Here is a 10,873-nt window from a genome sequence, read left to right as displayed (position 1 = left end):
TGGGTCTCTGTGCAATGTTTGATGAATGACAATCTCTAAGCATAGTTGGGGCACTTGTTAAGTAAAACACAACGCCTATTACATCGTAGGCGCTTTAGAAAGAGTTAAAATAAGTCCTGGTCCCATGTCGGCTTGGACCTTATTTGAACCAAAATGATCACCTGGGGAACAAAGCTGAAACTGAACAATTTCTTAATTGGGAACTTTGAGCTTTGACAGCCGATGATAGAATGGTTGCACAGCATGAAAGCAGCATGTGCTTTCCTGTTTTTGTGCAAATTCACCAAAGTCTGTATTGGAAGAATAGTGGCCTACGAATGGAACATCCCTAGTCAATGCGATAACTGACAAAATTTGTGTTTCAGAAAATTGAAACACAAATGCTGTACCTGGTAGAAATTTATAAAAATTTACAAAACCGCAACGAGGGAATTGCTTTTAAATATAATTATATTTTTGGGGGTAAATTTCACCCCATTGTTTGGCTGTTGGAGTGACTCAGTGGCACTAAGATTGTTATTTAAATTGGCTCTTCAGGGAGAAAAAAAGAGAACTTGAATCTGTGTTGTCTGACTTAAAAAGCGTATTCTCTTTTCCTCTGATTCTGTTCATTCTTTAATAGTCGACAGACTCTAAATGCTAATACTGCTCTGGTCAGGGGAGGACTTAATTCCCACAAGGAGAAGCCAGAAAACAAAATATATGGGCCGGAGATATGAAAGGTGACCCAGATTTGATCCCACAGCGGGTATCAAATAATAAAAAAATTAATAAAAAACCGAATACACTGGCCGTCGAATTTTGGATCTAATACAATTAAGTGAAGGGAATATGTGCCTCTTTCCAGTCTCCTTAAGTGTTGATTGTTCATACACTGTTTAACAGATCGATAGGTATAGATGGATCTGTAGTTCATCGTTCATCATAACAGTAAGCTATATCTGTCTAGTTTCTTTGGGACAGCTGTGCTGTCTTGACATGAATAAGGTAAACGTAACCAATACTCTTAATTAGTTGTGTGCATATGTATCTATGTTAAAAGAGACGATGAATCCCATATTCCGTTAGCTGAAAAGGGTGACGCATTTTGTGGCATTTCCCACTGAAGAGGTGTCATGTTTAAGTCATGTTATTGTGTCGTGAATGTATTTAATGCAAAAAAATTAACCATGCCCATTTAAAAGAATGGCATGTGGAAATATAATGATTCACTACATATAGACTTTTTCAAAGGTAACATAAATATCATGTTGATACTGTGTTAGGACATTAAAGTATGTGTATTATTATATAGATTTATATTTAATGTTCATGGGTGGTGTGACTACTTAAAAAAAAAAAATAATATCCTTGAGCAAATTCTGTCCCGACCTTTGTTTCATGAATTTGATTTTAAAGGCAAATGTTTCTCTCTGACTTAATGAAGTGATGATAAGAATGTCCAGGCAAGTTATTTTGTCTAAACCTTAGAGCTTTGGAAGACATGTGTCCAGTCAAGAAAAAAAAGAAAAAAAATCTCTTCTGTCATGTCATTATGCCTTCACCAACTGCTATCCAGCTGGAATAACAAAATACTTGACAAATGAATGGTGCCACTCTTGGTGTATTTAATTTTAACTGAACGTTTACCATTGTTTGTCATGTTTAAAAGTGTCTATTCCTTGTACACTTGAACGTGTTTTTGTGTGAGTACATAGATGAGCTTTTTCTTTATAGTCTCTCACTCTTTTCCTTGACCCTCGGTTATCTACAGACCTGATGTTTAGTATCCACTGCAATTATTCTTGCCATCTTCATGAATTCATACCCTTTGACTGTGGAGAATATGCAACTCCTTTTTGTCATTGCATACCGTGAGATCAGATCTCAAAGCATGGGGACAGGTCATATTCGGTCCTACTGGAGGTTCTGATTGCCAGGACAGAGCCATGGGGCCTGTTTTCTTCATCACTGTATAAAGTCGTGATTGCAATGTAATGAAAGTAATTTAGTGGTAAGTTTAAACTTTTTTTTTATTATTTGACAAAATAAATCAATGCATGAAAATAAAAAATATTCATTTAAGTAAAATACTTTGTGTAGACTTATAACGAGTATGTATACCTAAATTGATAGATCCATTGTTAATTAGAAAATTTACTGTTGCTATGGCAACAAAATTACAATGTGGCTACCTTTGTATTAACCTAATTATTTTTCACATAAATTGAAATAACAATTTAGAGAATAAACCTAAAAGGGAATGTTTAGTTAGTTTAGAGTATGTTTTACGGAAACAAATAAGTCATTTTAATATTCTAAGTTCCTTTGGGGAGACTGGTCACGTGTAACTTTATTATGGTTTGTGTGTGTCTTAAATCTGCTTTGTTTTTATTGTTTTTCTTTCCTTTTTGTTGGTGTCAAACGTAAAAAAAATAGATTTTTGCTAACGTAAACATGTATCTTTTGGGAGGTGAAGAGGTTTTTGGCTTGAAAAATGAAACGATGGACACCACAACCTGCCCTCTCCCATTCATTATTTGGACCTTCCGTCCTCGGACTAGATGATTTTTCTCGACTAGAAGTGTTGTTCATCGGAAGTCTCTTTCCTCTCCGGCTAGCCCAGCTGTGCTGGCTGATGTCGATCCTCGCTGGGGTGTACGAATGTGTGATATTCACCTTGTTTGCACTTATGTACATAACTATGTCAAAAATATTCAAAAATTTATTTTGAATAAATATAGAGAAAACTGATAAAAACGAAATCACTGTATTGTTAAAAGCAATACAACCAGTATGCTGTTATAAGTTCTAGGAATTATGAGAAAGACGGTTTTGAATGATTTGTCCTGTTCTCTTTGCTAAAGCCCTACTGCTTGCTAAGCATGATATTGTTATGCTGTAAAAAAAAAGTATTAGCAATTTAGACAACCGTTTTATAGGTGCAGCAAGTATCTGATCTTAAAATTAAGTTTGAAAGATTAATTTAAAGATACCTTTATTGTCATTTTTAAAAGATTCCAAATGATTGCGTAATGCAGCAGTGATAAATCTTTCACAAATTACTGAATTAAATTTCAAATAATTATTCTCCTATTACCAAAACATTTCTTTAACAGTCTTTAAACCGAATATCTGGATGAGTGATACTTTTACATTTATTTCTTTGTAAGAAAATGATGTCATTTGTTTTTCTGCTCAATCACTAGGATTGCTCAATAATCAGTAAATCTGACTCACCTATTGAATTTCTATCAAAGATTGGACAGTGAAAAACATGTTCCAACAGAGCTTTTAATACAAAATACCCTTTAAACTATATACATCAAACCTGGTCATTTATCGCTTTATATATTGCTTGTGAAGCCAATGATTTTGTTGCCATGGCATCTGTCCTAGTGTTGGATTAACTCGAGAGTCATTCCGTTGTGGTGTTTCGAAGCCTTCAGGATGGGGGGGAAAAAAAGATTGTTTTTTGTTTTTTCTAACATTGTGTTAATGCCTAATGCTATACTTCTGTACTGTGTGTATATCAAACCCAGGAAATCAGCTTTGTGTCTGTTTTGCTCTGTATCCTGCAGACTTCTACTGCTATAGTATAGGGGAATGTACATGTGGACTACCATGTATGAAGTGGGCTCCACTGGCAGTAGATTTTTGTTTAATATCACTGCATTGTGCTTTTATTCCACTTTTGTTTCTATCACTTGACCACAGTTAAGTTTATCTGTGCCTTCATCATTAAGCGTGTATATTTTTGTTTTTCCTTTGTTTAACTCTAACATTATAATCAATTTCCATTTCACAATTCATCATACTTTGGATAGAGTTGGTGAACCATGGACGCGAGTAACAAAATAGCAACTAGAGGAAAAGCATGAGGGCCTGTTGAGGACTAAGCCATACGAATCTCTCTCTCTCTCTCTCTCTCTCTCTCTCTCTCGCTCTCTCTCTCTCTCTCTCTCTCTCTCTCTCTCTCTCTCTCTGCCTCTCTTGCACACTGAAACATCACAGCCCAGTTTCGTCGCTCTACCATATTGTTGCTTATCGTTATATTTTAGCTAATTGGGTTGCTATGTGCTACTGCTACATGGCAATTTATTTTGTGGTGTATGATTATCAAAATGTAGGTTAATTTGCCTATATGATGACCTTTTTCTATTTTTGTTTTGTTTTACCCTTTAATAAAGCCCTTACTGGTGATCATCACTGAATTGTTGTTATTTCCTTAATTGTTGATATAAAAGCTAAGATTTACATACTAATTGTCAAAAGGCCCTCTAGCTCTGCTATGGATCGATGCACTTCAAGTGTAAGTGGTATTGCATGTACAAAGAATATAATTAAAGTCAAGCCATGTTATTTGCTCGTCAACTCAAATGTATGGGGCAAGATGCTGCTGATCATAAACAGCATGTAACAGTAATATGTACTAATTGAATCCTAAAACATGTTGTCGAACGCAACTAGGCCTTTATGGAAGTTTGATAGTATTAAACAATGCGTACATCACTTCAGTAATCCAATGTGTATCTCGGTCTGGCTGTCTGTCTGGGGGGAGGTGAGCTTATGTGACTATAAAGTTGCATCAGTTTCTGTCTGTCTGTATAAATAATCATTAGTCGCTGTGTGTCTTTGAATTTGTGGTGCAATCATTAACCGGATATTCAAGAAAGCGACTTTTTGGACCAGTAGCACGAGCCCCAGCGGGCCCTGGCCGTCACAGCAGTGCGTTTTGCGACACTAGCAGGTTAGTTTTTTGTGTGTGTGTGTGTGTACACACACAGCAGCTTGACATGCGATCTAGAATTAGGGATACATCGGTAAGATTTAACTTGGTGCTTATTTGACTTGCTGGTAAGCTACTAGCCACACAGACAAATATAAAGGATTGTACTGCATTTCTTGTTCTGGTTAGCTTGCGGAGGCTTCTCTCTCAGAGCCAGTATGGAGCAGTGTGAAAACCGCATTAGCTAACATTAGTGGCTAACGTGAGCGGTGATCAACAACTTTGCATGCCAACTAACGCGAAGCTCGCTTTGTCGTTTAGTTGGATGCGGGAGTCGGGCTTCGGTTCATATACGAGGCCCGGTAAACCCATTAGCTTCAGTCGCTTGTTGGGTACATCTTTGGCTCGTCGTAGTTGTGATAAATGTTGTCACAACAGCTATAGCGGTCGTGCTAACTCGTTAGCTTGTAAAATAGCTTGGGTCAAAGTCGAGAACCCCAATGAAGGAATACAAAGTTGTTGTGTTGGGGAGCGGTGGCGTGGGCAAGTCTGCGCTGACTGTACAGTTTGTCACCGGCACTTTCATCGAAAAATATGACCCGACGATCGAAGACTTCTATCGGAAAGAGATCGAGGTGGATTCGTCGCCCTCTGTGCTGGAAATCCTCGACACAGCAGGCACGGAACAGTTCGCGTCCATGAGGGATCTCTACATCAAGAATGGACAGGGGTTCATACTTGTCTACAGCCTGGTCAATCAGCAGTCATTCCAGGTATCTCATGCTTATTGTTGATGATTATTGACTAGCGTAGATCACACTCCACTTGCTGGTCAACTGGTGCACTGGTATTATATTGATTATTTGTTTAGATGTTTTGGATAACTATCCATATATGCTACACTGCCGTTTGCAGAACTTGATTATACTTAATATTTACATTTAAATCTTAACATCTTACAACAAACGTTGTTGTTTTTTGTGTAGGGCAGCTTATACGTTATCCGTCATTCTAAGAATTGCACATCCTTTTCTGTCTTACAGGATATCAGACCGATGAGGGACCAAATAGTTCGTGTGAAACGGTTTGAGAAAGTACCATTGATCCTGGTTGGTAACAAAGTGGACCTGGAGTCTGAGCGCGAGGTGGCTGGGTCCGATGGCCGTGCCCTGGCCCAGGAGTGGGGGTGTCCCTTCATCGAAACCTCAGCTAAGAGCAAGACCATGGTGGACGAGCTGTTTGCTGAGATCGTGCGACAGATGAACTATTCTACATTGCCAGAGAAACAGGAACAGTGCTGCACTGCATGCGTTATACAGTGATCACAACAGGTATGTACCAAACTCGTCTCTCATCCAGTTCATTGTAATATGTAATGTACATATTATCCAAATTGCATACATTCCTTGTATGAGTGGCCCAAGTGGGAATCTAACCCCTAACCCAGGCAGTGTTAAGACCATGCTCTACAAGTCGAGCTAGACAGGAACAAGTTGAACTTGATCAGACCCATTCAATCTACCACCGCAGGAAGAGGGGGGGGGGGGTGATGCTGTACAATTTCAGCAACGTGCGGTCAAATATCAGTATTTCGATTCTTCATCAAGCTTTACACAAGAGTACTTTAACACAGTCGCTCTCGAATATATCATTTAGTATTATATAATGTCACATCTATTCCTCTGTGACGCACATTGTACTGGGTAGTGTAGAGTTCAAGCTTGTGAAAATCGGTTGAGATCTCGGCAGTTGGAAGTGAGAAGGATGTGTGGGTGTCGTCCTCTGGCAGCGCTGTTGGTTTAGACTGTTATCATACGATCATCGGAGGAATGTTGCATGAAGAAGGGCCTACAACAGAGAGGTGCTAGAGTGGTGGGAAAGGGGATAAAAACCACTGTAGCTCAGGAAGAGCCAAATAAACCAAGCTACCTGAGATCCAGCTAGTAGAAAAGGAAAAACAAATCTGTACTTGCCAGTTTCCTAACTGGTAATTCAGGATGACAATGAACATCGTCATTTGTAATTTGAGCCTCCCCTTATTAAACCAAATTTGTCCTTTCTTCTTGTTCTTGTTGTTTTTTCCTTTTTATAGAGGCATCATTTACTGAGGTTGGAGCAGCCATTTCCTGTTTGGATGACCCATGATCCTGGGGCCAACCTAAGTTGAGTTTAGCCCTGTTGTTGACTTCCTGCCGCTGGCAGTGTTCCTACTGAACGACCGGTTTGTGACTTTTCCGCCGTGAACCTCCTCAAAGGAGAAGCGTTCCTCCGGGGCCTTCTCTATTTTTACTATTGTGACTCCAGAAACACGGTCTGTGTGGAAACCCCATGGCCTTTGTTGCAAACCCGACACATAGCTTACAGCTACAGCCACAGCCGTCAACTTCAAGCTGGAAGGCGGCGGGTTCAAGCGGCCATATGGGACTTTTATTCTCTGATGTCTTTTGAGTTGGGTGTATTCCTGTGGTTTAAAAAAAACAAAACAGGAGTTGTTGTTTTACCGCAGCTCTTTTTCAAAGCTGCTTAATCATTATATCGTTGATATTTTAACTTGTATAAAAGTTTTGAATCTCAAATCAGTATTTTACTATAACGAAACAAACTTTACTTTTAAGCATGCATACTTCCCTGACCTTATGACTAATCCACAAGCAAATAATGTCCCGTACTATACATAGTCGTTATGGCTCACTTTGCTGTCTATTTTCAAGTTATAAAATCCTGCTTGTAGCACAGAAATTGCGGTGTTGTGGAAGCTAACATTGTTCTCTACTTGAATGTGGTTTTATTATTCTATCTTGGTTTTAACTGCTACACTTTTCTTTATCCAGTTGCAGTGGTCGATCGGGTTCGCCATTTAGTATCTACTACGTGTATCTGTTGATAGCCAAGCACATATGGAAGTATGTATGATAACAATGAACAGTTTTTTAAAAAAAATTACACATTACACAAATGAGCCACTTGACTTTCAGAGGCTTGAATAAAAACCAACCATGATGTGTGCAAGCACTGTCACTAATGGTCAAATATCTGGTGCTGTTCGCCGTTTATGATGAGGAGGGCTGGTTAATTCTGAGGGAGGGAGGTTTCCCTAGTGATGATAACCAAAGTTAGCTTACAAAAACAAAGTCCCTCTTTTGGACAAAATGGATTTACTTTGACCTCTAGCGATGACAGTTCTTGGTGACTCTATTGTGGTTTAGCTTGAATTCTAGCCCCTGTAACTGATCATGACGTATTTCTTCTTTTCTTTATTTTTTTTTTCTTTATCTATTTATTACAAACTAATGACATCGCTAGCCAATTTTTAACATCTCAAATTAGAGGCCTACTAGTTTTTTTTCTGCTTTTGTGACTTCGAGATATAGTCTATTGTTTTTGAAACTGAGAATTTAACAGAGCCTTAAAAACTTTCTGTTTCATTCCCGCCTCCGTGTGTTTCTTTATAGCTAGGGCTACCTGACTGGGTAGGTCAGGGTACCTGATCAGGATTCAGGAGCTACGTATTTGGGTGTCATTTTCTTACATTCTATTTAAATTTTTGGGACGTTACCATTACAAATTTATTCAATGCCAATAATGTATTTTCTATTGATTATTTGGACTAAACCAATAGCTACAATCTTCATCATATATAGAATAAACTCTACTGAAACACTGCTTCTCAGTATACTGGTTTAGCCTTTTTTCTTTAAACGTAAAAAAACTGATTATTTTAATCAACATCTCTTAATAGGCAAATTACAAGTACATTAAAATATATATTTATGGTGTAATAAATGTAGTTTGTGGCGGTACAAGCTCCAATCCGCTAGGTGGCAGTGTGGTCCGTTATTCAGACAGCGATATCTGACCGAACAAGGAGGAAGGTAGCGACTCGTTCAATGCCTGTACACACACCAAATTCATGGTTTTGTTTTCATCGTAAAGTTGACAATAATGAAGACAGTATTTGTTACTGTGGGTACCACAAGTTTCGATGAGCTCATTCTAACGATAACGACTCCTGAAGCTGTTAAGGTGAGTAGTACGCTGTTTTAAAGTGTTATTAGCCGAAATGAGTGACCGCCATACAATATGTAAGGGATAATGCCCGACGAGGTGTCCATTATGTAATTATTAACCTTGTGCTAACCATTCCAATAAATAACGTGAGAAACAGAATCCACGAATTCAAACTATGGAAAAGAGTAGAATAATGTAGTGGCTACTAGACTGTGCAGGCAGCCCTGAGAAAGACGAATCAGCCACTTCCTCGCTTTGGAAAAAAAACGTATACAAAATGAGTAATAAAATGAGTCATGTATCCAGGATCCAGTCATGTATTTATTGTCCCAATGGATACTTTTCAATATGTATGTCCAAGGTTTAATGTTTGAGTGTTTCCGTTTCCTTAGGTTCTTAAATGGACAGTTCCAATAAATTAAAAAATGTCTTGCCCTCACCTAATCATTTAACTGTCAACATTGATTCATTCATCATACATTTATGCCCTTATTAATTTCCCACAGGCACTAAAGGCTCGTGGTTATGAGCGTTTGGTTCTACAGGTGGGAAGAGGCTCTGTCCTCCCTGGTCCAGAGAGTGGTCTAGATCTCTCACTGGAGGCCTTCCGTTTCAAAGACTCCATTTCTGAAGACATCGCTCGTACTGACCTTGTCATCAGCCATGCAGGTGTGTATATCAACCAAGGGCCGCATAATCATTCGGCACCCCCTAGTCACTGATTAACTAAATATGAAAAAGCAAGTAGAATCATGTTTATTTAGTCATTCTTGGGTTGATGTCGCTCAATAATTGGAGCTCCGTTTGTTAACATGAACTACAATCTGCCCTCTGCACCCCAGGGGCTGGGAGCTGTCTGGAGGCTCTGGGAGCGCGCAAGCCTCTTCTGGTGGTGGTCAACAACAAGCTGATGGACAACCATCAGCTGGAGCTAGCTCGACAGCTCCATAAAGAGTCTCACCTGCTCTACTGTACCTGCAGGTCTGTTCTGGTTCTTTTTACCTGCCAGAGTTGAAGAATCTAACAGAAAAGCAATTGTTTAAATATGTAACCTATATTTTTTGTCCCTTGCCTATGTCTAAGAAGAGTTGAAGGCAATAACAGTATGTCCTCTCTCTTTCAGTTCCCTTACGGACACCCTGAGAACAATGGACCTGTCTGTACTGGTGCCTTTTCCACCTGCACAGACAATGCATTTTGCCAACTTTCTGGACATAGCCCTTGGCGTACAGTGAATTTGTCTGTTGAGTAAATCAATCTGTAACCATATATATTTAATATCACTTGCTCATACGTTATTGCTGAGATTGTCCAATAGATTTGTTGATTTTCTTTCGCTTTTGTAAGGTCAGAAATGGGGTACCATTCGCTATTATGTATGTAAATGGTTGTATAAGATTGTATATTGTACATAATTGTATATTGTACATTTTATTATCATTATTCATCATTTCATTTAATTATTACTTTATATGTTAAAACATGAAGTAGATAGTCATCTTGATATTTGTTATATTAAGTTTCACTCTCATGGTTTTCAGTTTTGTATTTTTATTTAATTTTGTATAAAAAGACTTAAATGATTCAGACATGGGTCACCTGAGTCTAAATGGAGACAATCCAGGGAAGAGTTATCCTCTGTGATGAAAACAAACACCTCTTTGGGTTTGTCCAACACAACAAGCAGAGGACTAGATAGCCAATCAGACATTGAAAACCACTGAGCATGCTCCCTTCTCTTGCCTGGATTTAATAAAGAAAGAATTCTCTCCTCATACGATATTTTTCTTTTTCTAATTTGTTTTAAAACTTCAAGAGTGATGTTTGTTCATATTAAACATGGAGGTAAGCCACAAGCTTTTTAAAGATGTGCTGTTATAAATAACATTATTTTAGTTCAACAGACTTCTTGATTATATCTGTGCGTATTGTATTGCTGTGGCTCAGATGACCAGCAGTTTCTCGTCAACACCAGCTGTCGGGTGGATGTGCTTCTGCAGTACCTGAGGACTAAACTTCACATTCCTGATGCAGGTGGGAGAGGGTGCAGAGGAATACAGTTTTAACCATTAAAAGACAATTTATTATGAAACCTGGATCCCAAAATATTTTCAATGATTTACCAAGGTCTAAAAACCACTGAATCTCAAAAAACGT

The 10,873-nt window shown here is 38.4% G+C and overlaps 2 protein-coding genes across 2 annotated transcripts; both read left to right on the top strand.

Annotated features, from left to right (window-relative positions):
• Window positions 1–4,720: 4,720 nt before the first annotated feature.
• On the top strand, window positions 4,721–8,122 carry rap2c (RAP2C, member of RAS oncogene family). The gene is made up of 3 exons (XM_079745117.1): window positions 4,721–5,481; window positions 5,752–6,039; window positions 6,801–8,122. The coding sequence occupies exons 1-2, from the start codon at window positions 5,209–5,211 to the stop codon at window positions 6,028–6,030; spliced, it is 552 nt and encodes a 183-aa protein (XP_079601243.1). The 5' UTR covers window positions 4,721–5,208; the 3' UTR covers window positions 6,031–6,039; window positions 6,801–8,122.
• Window positions 8,123–8,534: 412 nt separating this feature from the next.
• LOC307081788 (UDP-N-acetylglucosamine transferase subunit ALG13) lies at window positions 8,535–10,696 on the top strand. The gene is made up of 4 exons (XM_079745120.1): window positions 8,535–8,731; window positions 9,223–9,385; window positions 9,559–9,697; window positions 9,840–10,696. Exons 1-4 carry the CDS (start codon window positions 8,651–8,653, stop codon window positions 9,949–9,951), a joined length of 495 nt encoding a protein of 164 aa, XP_079601246.1. The 5' UTR covers window positions 8,535–8,650; the 3' UTR covers window positions 9,952–10,696.
• The last annotated feature ends 177 nt before the right edge of the window (window positions 10,697–10,873 follow it).

This window comes from Pollachius pollachius (genome assembly GCF_949987615.1).
Source record: "Pollachius pollachius genome assembly, chromosome: 10".
Taxonomy (NCBI): Eukaryota; Metazoa; Chordata; class Actinopteri; order Gadiformes; family Gadidae; genus Pollachius; species Pollachius pollachius.
The sequence above is the reverse complement of the archived record's forward strand: the minus strand, read 5'-3'. Positions and strand labels throughout refer to the sequence as shown.